The sequence below is a fragment of the Etheostoma cragini genome, chromosome 7 (assembly GCF_013103735.1).
Source record: "Etheostoma cragini isolate CJK2018 chromosome 7, CSU_Ecrag_1.0, whole genome shotgun sequence".
NCBI classification, from domain to species: Eukaryota; Metazoa; Chordata; class Actinopteri; order Perciformes; family Percidae; genus Etheostoma; species Etheostoma cragini.
In genome coordinates this window covers 13,580,108-13,593,263 of record NC_048413.1, presented here as the reverse complement: position 1 = coordinate 13,593,263, position 13,156 = coordinate 13,580,108, and the positions used below count along the sequence as shown (strand labels likewise).

At 41.4% G+C, this 13,156-nt stretch overlaps 1 protein-coding gene across 3 annotated transcripts; it reads right to left on the bottom strand.

Annotated features, from left to right (window-relative positions):
- Positions 1-6,786: 6,786 nt before the first annotated feature.
- On the bottom strand, positions 6,787-12,848 carry kcna2b (potassium voltage-gated channel, shaker-related subfamily, member 2b). Of its 3 annotated transcripts, XM_034876745.1 has the most exons (3): positions 12,591-12,848; positions 11,667-11,798; positions 6,787-10,857 (listed from the first exon to the last, which is right to left on the bottom strand). In XM_034876745.1, the coding sequence occupies exon 3, from the start codon at positions 10,744-10,746 to the stop codon at positions 9,244-9,246; it is 1,503 nt and encodes a 500-aa protein (XP_034732636.1). In that variant the 5' UTR covers positions 10,747-10,857; positions 11,667-11,798; positions 12,591-12,848; the 3' UTR covers positions 6,787-9,243. The 3 variants fall into 3 exon arrangements, with proteins under 3 accessions (XP_034732636.1, XP_034732638.1, XP_034732639.1); XM_034876747.1 differs by having other exon boundaries at positions 11,667-12,848; XM_034876748.1 differs by lacking the exon at positions 11,667-11,798.
- Between the last annotated feature and the right edge of the window lie 308 nt (positions 12,849-13,156).

Below are 13,156 nucleotides of genomic sequence, written 5' to 3'. Positions count from 1 at the left end.
CTTCGTCCTTCAGCTAAAGCTGTGCGCAGCGAGCGAGAGCAAGAGCGAGAGAGAGAGGGGGAGAGATTAAAAGGGTCGTTTCCTAACCTCTGATGGATGGTCCCTTAATTATGCTCACTTGACCACCATCAGTCATGATAACACTCCTCTCATCTCTTCTCATCTCTAATCAGAACGCTGAAGTAAGGAGCATTTGATTCTTTTGTTACAACAAAGTGCCAGGAGTCCCTAAACCACACTTCAGGTGATCTCTGCTTTCTATATAATATAGGCGTTTTACTTTTATTCAATTCCGCACGTAGGCCTACCACTTTGTTACCGATTGCATACCATCTACTAAGTATTTACATTGCATTTCATATGAGCTGTGTGGGTCAAAAGGGTGAACTCCCCATGGTTGAATAAGGGTAATTCATAACATTGCTGTCACATTAATCTCCTAACACACTGTTTAAATGGATGCGTGTAGCCCAGATGCTTCCATTGGCTGACCCCTGGACCTGCCTGCAGCCTCTGGCTGGGGAGAAGATGCCACTGGCTGGCTTCTGTCTGACTGAGCATGGGTCATTCAGAGTCACATGTGGAGTAGGGCACAGTATGGATAGGGTTCCCTCTGCAGGCATCCGCTGGCATGGCACTTAGTTCACTCTCCAGACCCGTTCTTGCATTTAAAGCTACATCGTGTAAGATTTTCTCCCAGTAGCTGTCACGCTTCAAAACGCGAAAGGGTACAAAAAGCTGTCAATCAGCCGTGGTTACTGGAGTGCATGTAGGAAAGTGGCGCGGATGCGCGCTTCACACCACGAGCGGGCACGTGCACCACACGACGGAAAGGGGAGAGAAAGAAAAAGAGACTGCAGCGGTCCGGAGGATGATTAAGTAGTTGGGATTTGGTGTGTGCGTCCAAAGCAGCTCCAATGTTCACTCTTTTTTCTGATAACGACATTATTATTGCTCTTTTCAATATCGGTGTTCTTATTCTGGGCGAGGAAGACTCCTGGTTCCTGAAATTTGGATTTTGAATAGGTGTGGTTCTCCGATAATGAACAACTAAAAACTTTACACAACGTAGCTTTAAGTTTTTGGTTAGATTGGATTTTGTTTGCATTTATTTGTAAATTTGAACCATCAGTTTTACGGGTGCACTATTCCCAATAAAACGTCTTCTCTTCTGTCTATTCTTCTGCAGTGCCCTCATATAGGCTACGCTACATTTTTCAATTTAGACATGTCTTCCTGATTTTTCAAGTCCCCTATTTATTGACCAAACATACTCCATGACTTTAGGTTTGCCAACTACACAGTCACACAAGTCAGAATCATTCTGCCTGTTTATATGCGTTTCCACCAGCCAGCTTCTTCTTTCATGGTGCGTCCCAACAGATCTTTTGCTCTTCTCTCACTTACAACATTCTTTTTTTTCAATTTCTCCCAAAGACACTGCAAACACCCAGTTTCTTCTCTGTTTTCTCATTTGAGTCACAAAAATAGGCCAAAGAGTAGGGGTGGGCAACTATCAAGACAAAGCGGTCGAGGGGGAAGAAAAAGGATTGCAGGAAGATTTTGTACAAGTCTGTTATGTCAGCTAGGTTTTCTTTTTTGTTTATTGTCAGCAAAATAATACCTTGTTATTCATCATATTTCCCCTTAATCCTAATATATTCATGATGGCCTTACACGCTTCCTATTCCATTTGGTGCAGATAAGTGAGGAGTGATGAAGCAGATGGAAGGTGAAACGTCTACTCTCCAGCTGTATCACGGATTGATTTACAAGCATGGAAAGTTGTAGGCTATAATACTACATTTAAATGCAAAAATAGCTATATTAAATGAACCCTTGAGTTTGAGATGCATTTACAAATACTATAGGTATACCGTCTCCTGCTACAGTAATGCTCTCTAATCACTACCCCATTATCTGATCCACTTCTGGTGCATACTTGATCAATACACTCAGAGTCATGAAGAACAAAAATAAAGAGCTAATGTGTGTTTGTGTGTGTGCGTGTGTGTGTATTTGTTGGTGTGTGTTCCTCGGGCCAAAACAACCACATCTGCAAATCTGTGTTTTACAGTGTTTTTGTAGGTAGAAAATAATAAAACACATCTGGAAAGAAAGACAGACAACACAAAAAGGGACCAAAGAGCGAGGGAGAAACAGACAAGCAAAATGGAGACCAGGAGGAATTGTAGAGTAGAATGTGGTTTTTGAGTTCATGAATTATGTATGCAGGTGTGAAATTTTAAGCCCCCCCCATACCATGTATGTGAGCAATGAGTAAGTGGAGATACAGAGAGAAGAGGAAGAGGGTTTCATTTTTTTCCCTCACTGTGGTGACTATTATTGCCTTTAACACACACACATATACACACACACAAAAAATTAAATTAAAAGAAAACAGGTGTAATTCCTTTCTTTACTTATTTCAATCCTTATTATGTTGTATAATTTCATTTATTTTTACATTTGTTCATGCAATGTATACATTGCTTAAGAATTAGAGGATGTAGAGAGCAAATAAAAATGGCTTGGGTTGATTCAGATTGTTTAAGATGTTAAACATGCTGCACAGCTCATACATGTGCATTCCTGCTCATGGACACTAGGGGGAAGATGGGAGAACTAGGTGCAATCACGTGGTCCATTAAGACAAAAAAAAGTGTATCAAAGCAAGAAATTACGAAGGAGGGGTTAGCAGCAGTGCTGTTTGAGAGTCTGGACACAGTGAGGTTTGAAAATTATTCATTTTGCTCACTGTTTTAATTACCCTTTACCAAATGTCTTTTTCCTTCATACTGATACCCACTGTAGATAAAAGAGAATTTGTTTTGCAGCCTGCACATAATTGTCTCAAGTGTAAGTGTCTCTTTAAACAAATCTGGTTGTCTCTTATTATGCAGCAGTGTTTATGCTCAAATGGGAGCCTATATTCCTTTAATCCTTCATTTTATCGTTCCTAAGTCTTGCAAGTCTTGTTCTTTTAAGGTCACTGTTGTGGTTGGTGTATGCAGATTAGCTTGTTATGCCTCTCAACACAACATTCTGTGGCTTTTGTTTGTTTTCCTTCCACATGCCTAATTTAGTTGCCGGCTGAGATAAAGACAGATGGAGGACAATGAAGAAACAGCATGATGAAAAATATAATTAGCAGTAGATTTCCTTTCTGTTTATAGGGAATGCATCCTTCATCATATGTCATAAATGGATCTTTTCATGAATTGCTGTCCTAATCAACTGGACTGACTGCAAACTGACTGCAGTAACAAGATGAAATAAAAGATTTAAATGATTCACATTTACCGTTGAATTGTCTTGAAAATCCTTGCTCTATTTTATTTGAGGCAAGTATAGTTTAAGTATACTTCTTCAAACAATATGAGAATGTCACATTGTTAAACACAACTCACAGCAATTCCAATCCCATGAATAAATCTTAAGTCTTCAAGATAATATTGAAGACTGCTGTGCTGTGTTGTATTTGGCTGTAAGTAAAAGGTACACAATATATGCCAAACTTGTTAACCAATTCAACTCTTTACACATTGACCCCAGTGGTGTCCTTTTTACATACGTTCACCTAAAGTCTAACCCCTTAATATACATCTTTTTAAAATTTCCCCTTTTCCTTTGTGTTCAAGAAAAACTAAATGATCCAACAAAAATCTTGGTCATCCCCCAAAATGATTTTAAAACTATGCCACATACACAAGGAGGAGATAAACCCTATGAACAGAAAGGAAACCTGCTGGAATAAAGGCGTTATAAGGGGCTTCCACCGCTGCAACAGAAGTGATAAAAAAGGGCTTCCCCCACCACCCCTGCACACACACACATACACACACTTTCCCTGTGGAACCTGGTATGCTATAAAGAAAGCTCATTAACTGGGCTGTGTATTAGGTTATAAATCAGCTCATACTGCAATAATCATATATTCACAGCATGTAAGGCAATCACTTGGTCAATTGGGTATTGCTTCGTTCAACTTACAAACAAAAGTGCACTTGTGTCCATCAAAATGACAGGCCGCAGGTGAGAAACTGGTCAAGAAACGTATTGGTAATATTTTAATTTTATTATTTTCTCCTGGCCACTTTAAATCATTAAATAAACGCTGCCTACAATATAAAAGTGCAAGTCAGGACAAAAGCAGGGAACAACCTTACATACATTGTAAGATGGGATAACCGACCGATGTGTGACATAGTTGGAATATTGGCTGTATGGTAGGCTTAAAGAGAACTTAAGCCAGGCTTCTGTTTAATACATAGCTAATCAAACAGTGGATCAATACGCATCAGTTATCTGGAAAGATGCCTGGCTAGTGTCCTAAGCCAACATACTGGAAGCAACTGAGGTGGCCTAGAGGGAGCATTACACTCCTGCTAATATATGTCTGAGAGGATAATCAGAACACCGGCTGTGCATTACTTCGGTGGTTAGCACTGGTGGAGAGGCACAGATGGAGAGAAATGAACACAAGAGAATTGTGTGGTAAATGAAATATGAGAGGGGCAACTAATGTGGAGGGCAAACAAGATCAAACTCAAGTAGCAGCAATGAGAGGGAAGAGACAAACCTTTCCAGCTGCGAGGCAAAGTGTTCTCTACGGAACTCTACGGAATATAGACAATGTTTTTACTTGTCCCACTCTATGTTGAACCAGGAGTAGAGGGCGTTATTTTTCCCCTTCCTGGATTTATAAATAGACCACTTTGCTCTCTCAGTAAAACACAGGGAGCCATTGAGGAGTTCAGGGTTGATTCAAATAATCCTTCTGTAATGGACATGAGAGCAGCAGCTCCAGTGATGCTTCCATCAATTTATTTGGTATATATGGAACTTTTTGGTTTTCTTTCTCAAGGCTTTGTTTTGCTGTAAGAGCACCAACGAAGAATTGGATATGTTACAAACTATACTTCAGTGACTTTGCTATGTATTCACACAGAAACCTACAGTAAGTTGTTGGATTTGATGTAAACATTCACCAATTAAGAGTCATTTTCTGTTTGATTCTGTGCATTCTGGACATATAAAGTATATTGCTATGGTGAAAAACATAATAGATACAATCTTAATATATAATGAGAAAACCTTTTCTGAAACCACTATAAGAATTACAAATCTATTTATCTCAACATCAAATGAAAAAGACACAACAGTAGCTTGATGTTATCATAAATATGTTATTTTGGATTTTATCATGAAGACCATTATTATTCCTCATTTACAATTATTTTGAATAATGAAAGTATCTATCAATGTTTTCTTTGAATCAGTTCATATTCACTCGTCTTTGTCAAGGGCATGGCAAGTGTTCAAATCCATATTTCCTTTGTATGTAACAATGGACAATTTGCTTGTCTTCTTCCTTACAATGGTAGAAAAAACAGACTTTTACACATGGCTGAACAGAGACCACAAAAGCTAAAGAAAGCTAGTGAAGTAGCTGAGGTTTAACTAAATTCCTTAAACATTTAGTATTTGTGACTGTCAGCATTGAAGAAGGTCGGGGAAATAGAGTTACATTAGAGGAGGTGGTTGTTTGGGGGTAAATATGTATTAATACAGTAGAGACAATCTATTTTACAAAGGCCTGCATGTACATTTTAGTCAAACCTCAGCCCCTGCACCGTATGACGCTCAAAGGTGAGCCAACAATAACATTCAAATAGAAAAACAGTGAAAAAAAGTTATTTATACAGTGTCTGATGACACGAATAAGTTAAAGTTCTCATTGAAATTATATTTCCTTATTGATTTCTTAACATAATTCCATTCTTAGTCCCTGAAACATATCAAAACTAAGCGATAACTCACCTACTATACAACTTTAGTTTCTTGGATTAATTCAGCAAGCATACACTTTGATTCCCTGCTACAGGAATCTTTACATGGCAGAAGCTCGTTTTGAAGCTGAAGCTTTAGGCATTTTAAGACATCATTGAAAGCAGCTGTAACTCCTAAATACATTGTTTACATGGCTACTGTACGTGTGTTCACCACTAGCGGTGGATTTAAATCCATTCACTCTGTGGCCTCAAAGTCTGATAGAACCACAGGGGTCCGTCCTGGCAGCAGGCCTGGCCATCACAGGCAGTGTGTGTACACCAGCCGTATGTGTTCAATTGTCTGACATGTGTGTATGTGTGTGTCAATTGTCATCTTGCCTGTAGAGTAAAGAAAGGATGTGTTATCCTTGTTTCAGATGATCCTGATGAGTCGGTTTCTCCATGAGAGTGTTTTTGTCTTGACAGAGTCTCACTTCAGGAGTGTGCTTGGTAACAATAGTGGAAACGACAGAGGTCCAGACATAAATTCACATACAGTAGGTGTTCCGGTAAACAACAACAGTAAAAAATACCCAGCAGTTTAAACAGCGAAAGAGGGTGTGGGCAGGGTTTATCTTACTTCCATTATTGTATTTTCCTTCCCAACCTTTCCTCTCTTTCCTTCTATTTCCTTTAACCCCCAGTAATTGGCTGACAATGCAGCTTATCTCATAAATCAACACATGCTCACAGATCTCATCTCTACTGTAATGAGCGTGGCAGGACATTCCTTTCAGTTGTCTTTGTTTATTAACTATATGCATGTGCTGGACATATACACAGGCTGTAAAAACTGTGCTATGATGGAATAGAATATACAGAGCACCATAGTAGCCTGGAGTCAAGAAGAGCAGTGTTTTAGATAACAGCTACCACATTGTCTCTGAGCTTGACACTCAGCTTGTGTGCATCTAAAAACTCCTCTCTATTTCTCACAACTTCTGTTGTGAGATGGACCTATATACAGTACATGTGCCCACTCAAACTCAGTCCCTGGGAGCATTATGATTCACTTCGCTGGGTAGAATAAGTCTGAGTGACTGACAGTTTGAATCTGTGTATCTACTGGGATGGCAGCATATACTAGCTGTTGTTGTGCTTTCACTATGAGACACAGTTCTGGGTTGTGACTGCAACTGACGATAAAGAAGAAGCAAGCGGGATTAGTTAGTGTCTGAACTGTTGATCATGTGTTTAGCTATCCCTGTTCTGAATTCAATGTGGATCTGCTCTCAAACCTTCCCCATGTCCTCTCATGAATAAACCTGCTGTTACTTTTTTTACTTACATTTGTGGACAGACTGCACTCTCTGGGTAAATACTTTACATGGATTTGCGACTCAACAATATTTCAAATAGTAATGGCAAGAAGACGCATATGTAAAGCATGACACATAATTCTAAGGCAAGACACTTGTCTTTCATACAGTATATTGCACATAACGGCAGATATAGAGATAGCAATATAATGATGTCAATTTGCTTTTTAAGTATTATTCATACTAATTCATGCTACAATGAATATTATAAAGGACATGCAGCACTACAATAGCAGAATAGCATCTGTTTAATAAAAAGCATATGAAGGACACATAGGTCCTGCATTATGTGGGAAAAATGAGCCGATGGAATGATTGTTAAAACTGCAAGAAAGAAAAACAAATACTGGGATACAAATTAATCTCTTTTACAACGCAATAGGTGGCAGCAAATTTGTCTTGGTTGATGTAGTTGAGTAACACTTTTAACTTGTTCCAGAGGCAGGCAAAGTTCACTAATTTTGATCAATTGTTAAATATGGGAGATATATGGGGAAGAGGGCATGGCAGACTGAAATCATTTATCACTTTGATTAGGTAAGAGCAATCAATAAATACATTGTACCTGTATCGCAAATCGGCTGCATAAGCATGTTTACAGCAGACTTAAAGACTGAGACTGCCTCTTGCCACTCATCCAGCAAGGCTGAACAATACAAAGCAGGCAGTGCTAGCATGACAAAAGATCCTTGAAGGTGTCATTGATTAATTTCACTTGATCACTGAGCTCTTTCTTTGATTGTGGGCCTTTAGAGAATACAAAAAGCCTTATTCATAAACCTAGTTAACTCTGCTGTTATTAACTTGGTTTTAATTGGCTTCTGACAAAAGCAACAAACTAAAATCTCACACTAGTTTCCTCCTTAATCTCATGTGATTGGAATGCTATGAAGTCAAGTACAGCAACATTTATAACACTTCTTACTGTAAGTCTGTTACAGTAGACCAGGGCAGCTGAAGAGACACTTAAAGGTAAAGTCAAGAGGATGGGGAAATAGGCACTCACTCAGAACGCAGCAGAGAAATTATTCACTCTTTCTACAGTACATCACATAACTTAACCATAAAAAAAGATTGTAAGTGAGAGGCACACATTCATCATATTACTAAAAAAGCATACATTACAAGAAATAAAATGATCACACATCAATAAATAACCATTCACTCTGTTTAGCGAGACATTTCTTCTGTCCACCGGCTAGCCTGCATTGGCTACAAAACAAAAAGTCTTGGCGATGGTGTACATACTGTAAATCCACTTGAGCTTCATTGAAGAAAAATGGCAGGAAAGAGAGGTGTGCTATGTGGTTCAGAATTACAGCACTGTCATCTACTGTATTTGTTGGTCTCTACCGAAGTCACTAGCTAGAACTAGACAATATCTAGTAAGGACCCGGGGAGGAATGCAAGTGCACTCAGGCTTTTGTCTCTGACAGAGAAAGCAACATATGACCATTTGGCCAGAGAGCGTATTAGTATCACTCTCTCTCTCTCTCTCTCTTAGTTGTGCACTTCAGTTTTCCCCTGACAGAACAACTGTGGTCTGGGTGATTTTGTTTTTCTCCGAGTCAGGACCTTGGCAGTTAGAGCAGCAGATTAAAGTTGCTCATGATGCTGATAGTGTGACCTGTTTTTAATCACAATATGTTAAGTTACATTTAATAATAAATGTTAGGCTGATATAACTTGTTGTTTTTCTTGCATCTTCTCCCAGCGGCAGTTTGAGCTAGAAGGTAGAAACTAGTGGTCCCTTTATGCTGTTAATATAAGTTATTACTGGTTTGGCTACTACTTGGCTACTGTTGCGAGCAGGATGACTACTGTCACATAGACAACAACAAAAATAAACTCCATGCAGACACTGATAATGTCCTAAATAAGACGGGTGGCAGTTCTATGATATGCGCTGATAGCTTCATAGGATGTGCTTGAGCATGAGGTCCTCACGACTGACCTTTTCTCCAAGGTAATCCCACTCATCTGCTCTGGACTCTCATGCTGGGCGCCATTCGTTGGTCAATACATGGAGTCACACCTTCATCCTCTCGTAACAGACCCCAGCTGAACTTAACCATCTACAGTAGCTTACATTATACATCTGTACGCATCTTGGTGATGTTAACATAGTTAGTGTTGGACAGGGTGCAGTTTCCTGTTTTCATGCCCTCTGGTCTGAAGTCCTCAGTGCTGTGGTTCACAGCCTCCTGAATCTCCACATAGTCAGATTTACTGAGAGTGGACCCACTGCCGCGCCGACCGCTCTTCTTCAGCTCGTCAGCCGAGCTCACTTTAGGCACACTTGGGACATTCAGATACTGTGCCTGTTCCTCGCCCTCTGTCTCTCGGTGGTAGAAGTAGTTGAAGTTTGACACAATGACAGGCACAGGCAGGGCAATAGTCAGCACACCGGCAATGGCGCAAAGAGACCCCACAATCTTTCCTCCAATGGTTGTTGGAACCATGTCTCCATAGCCTACGGTGGTCATGGAAACCACAGCCCACCAAAAGGCCTCAGGGATGCTGCTGAACTGGGACTGTGGCTCGTCCGCTTCCGCGAAGTAGACAGCACTGGAGAAGAGGATCACGCCGATGAACAGGAAGAAGATGAGGAGGCCCAGCTCCCGCATACTTGCCTTCAGAGTCTGGCCCAAGATCTGGAGGCCCTTGGAGTGACGTGAGAGTTTAAAGATACGAAACACCCTGACTAGACGAATAACACGGAGAATAGCCAAAGACATAGCCTGCTGGCCTGCCTGGCCGTCCTCTGGCCTCTCTGCTAGCTCTGTTCCCAGGGTGATGAAGTAGGGGATGATTGCAACAATATCAATGATGTTCATGATGTTGCCAAAAAATCCAGCTTTACTGGGACAGGCAAAGAACCTAACTAGGAACTCAAAAGAGAACCAGATAATACAGAGGGTCTCCACGATGAAGAAAGGGTCTTTGAAATACGCCGAGCTGTCATAGGTAAAGGTGACGTTGGACATTGACTGTAATTGAAAATTGTACATCTCCTCATCATCATTTCGAAAAACTGGCAATGTCTCCAGACAAAAGCTGACAATAGAGATAAGAATCACCATGACAGAGATGATGGCAATGATGCGTGCAGGACCTGAGCTTTCTGGATACTCAAACAGCAACCATACTTGCCTCTGAAACTCATTCTCTGGCAGAGGTCGCTCCTCCTCCTTTATGAAACCTTCATCCTCCCTAAAGATTTCCATAGCCTCCTCACCCAATTCATAAAAACGGATCTCCTCAGAAAAAATGTCCAGGGTCACATTAACAGGCCGGCGCAGCCTCCCTCCTGATTGGTAATAATACAGAATAGCATCAAAACTTGGTCGATTTCGATCAAAAAAGTACTCATTCCGCAGAGGATCAAAGTACCTCATCCTTTTCTTGGGATCCCCCAGCAGCGTCTCTGGAAACTGGGAGAGGGTCTTGAGCTGCGTCTCAAAGCGCAAGCCTGATATGTTGATGACGACCCTCTCGCAGCACTCATGGTCCAGGTCTGGGTCGTACTGGTCCTGAGGCTGACCCGGATGTGCTGCGGCTTCATCCGCAGGGTCGCTGGTGGCAACCGTCATGCTGGGGGAAGACGGGACCTGCAGGTTTCTGACAGGGTGGGGCCACGATGGGTCACAAGGGGATAAAGTCTCCACACACTCGTGGGTTCAGGCAGATCTGCCTGCAAAGAGCTGCAGGACAGAACAGAAATGACTGCAATATTAATGTGATAACCATGTGTTTAGAATGCATTGAGTGAGAAAAATCATGCTTTCAATCGATTTATTAAATTAATTTGGAGCATGCATATTCAAAAACTTGTATCCACTGGTGCGTCTTTCTGAACCATTTATTTTCTAAATTGTAAATCTTTCCCTAACTAAAATATGAATTCCTAGAAATGCTTTGCTATTTCAAGGCCTTCCTACAAACAAGCAAGAGATGGGCAGTTGAAAATAACAAGCATGGGGTGGGGGCACAAGCATTTGAGCACATTGGCTCCATTGTGTCTATGTGTATTAGGTTATGACTTCTCCCTCATATAAGCACACAGCAGGATCAATATGCCAGCCAGTAATACTATATCAGCTCTTACAGGGTGCAATTACAACCAACAAATCTGATTATATGCTGAGTGCTCCATACAATCTCAGAGATGAATTTCCTCTCTCTGTATGTGTACGATGACCCAACATTCCAAAAACATTGTGACCAAAAACGCAGGTCTCTGATCAAAGTAACAGTTTATCAATAATATGTATTTAAGCATACTTGTCGTAGCCAGTAGTTGACAGAGCCAACTGAATTTCTGCAGAGCTGTTTGAACAGTTTACTCTATTTCTAACTGCAAAGGCCACTGCACAAAGGCCACATGTGTGAAGATGTAGCCTACAGTAGGCCTATTAGACACTGACTATTATCTTACTTCAAAGACACAACCACAGATGTGTAATTTGGTAGTTAAAGCAACAACGTCTGAAAAAAAATCAAAACGTCCTACCTAGGTGCACTAGTGCTTGTAAGGCTTGTATACAGTGGGTCCTCTGGTGGTAATGCGTAACGGGCCCAGCAGAAGTGTTCGGTGAGCTTCCACGGTCAGAGCAGCTCCTCTCTGCCAGCCAAAGGTCCGGCTCTGCAGCGGCACGGGAGTGGAGGTGTATGTGAGAGAGGGGACAAGGCGTGATGCAGGAGTTACCTCCCTCGCCTTATTGACCAGCAGATACATGCTTTGATGCAACTACAGTAGGCTACAAGTTGAATATGGTGGAGGGAGGGGGGTTGTTGTGGTAAAAATAATGGTAGCACATCTTAAAATGCTTGGCATCAGCCAAATATGACACCCCCACTTCATAACAATACGCCACCGCTTGCAACAGCAGCAAAGGTAATCCTCTATCCTGATATTTGCTGAGACTTGGGGAAGGGAGGTTGTGGGGGGCGCTGCTGTTGGTATTTCCACTCGGTGGCACCTCTGTTTCGGCAGATTTCATCTTAAGCCATATCACCTGTTTGATCTCCAAACAGGTCTGCACTACGCATAAAGGTTTTGGCATATCTGTGCTCGTAAACATGTTATTCCATTAATGTATCTCCGCGTGAACCCCACCATCTGTTTCTGATTGGGGATCCGTTATGAATACACCAATGATGCACATATTAGTAACCATTTTTTCATATATTTGAGACAAAGGCAAAGCAGCCAAGTTCATGCACTGAGATGTTTAAACATGAAATGACAGTGTTGCAGTTGATTGGCAAGCGCGTGTTAGTTTGGATTGGCAGGTGCCAGACATGCTCAAACCATTTGCAGCCCTTCTGTGTGGATCGTGGACAGCCACAACAGAGCCCATGCACTAAACAATGCAGCATAGCGTTATCCGTTGGACTACATCATCATTTTAGAATATGGCATGCCGGAATTCACCCTGATTCTCTTGGTGCGCAGACGCATGTGCTTTTTTTTTATCCAGTTTGTCTCCTCTTAAAAGGTGTCTTGGAGTCGTGAGTCCATTCCTTCATATCTTTACTTCATCCTTTTTTGACTACCTGTCCAGCAAAGGGGTCATCTCATCACGACCAACTGCTTTTGATCCGCCGGCTCATCCCACGTCTCTCATATTTCACCATAACTCACCATAGTTGAGATGCGTGGGCTGCAGTCGGGCATCGCAGCGCATACTAAGCTCCTCGCGCGCCTCGCCCCATCCCTCTGCGCTTCCCCTTCCAGACAATCCCGCTGCCTCTCTGCTCCACATTAAAGGAGAAGCATCGCCCACCACAGGGTGGAAACGGTTTTCACCAAAAACATGCGCGTCTCAGGAAAAAACAAAACATAAGACAACGTGTAAATTAGAACCTGACAATGAGATGAGGTTCTAGATTTTGCCGAAGTGTTTTTGACATCACAGCTTACTTTGTGTCTCTGATGCATCTACAACTTGACAACATACAGTACATACATGCCCACAAAGCATACAGAACATAAAGTCT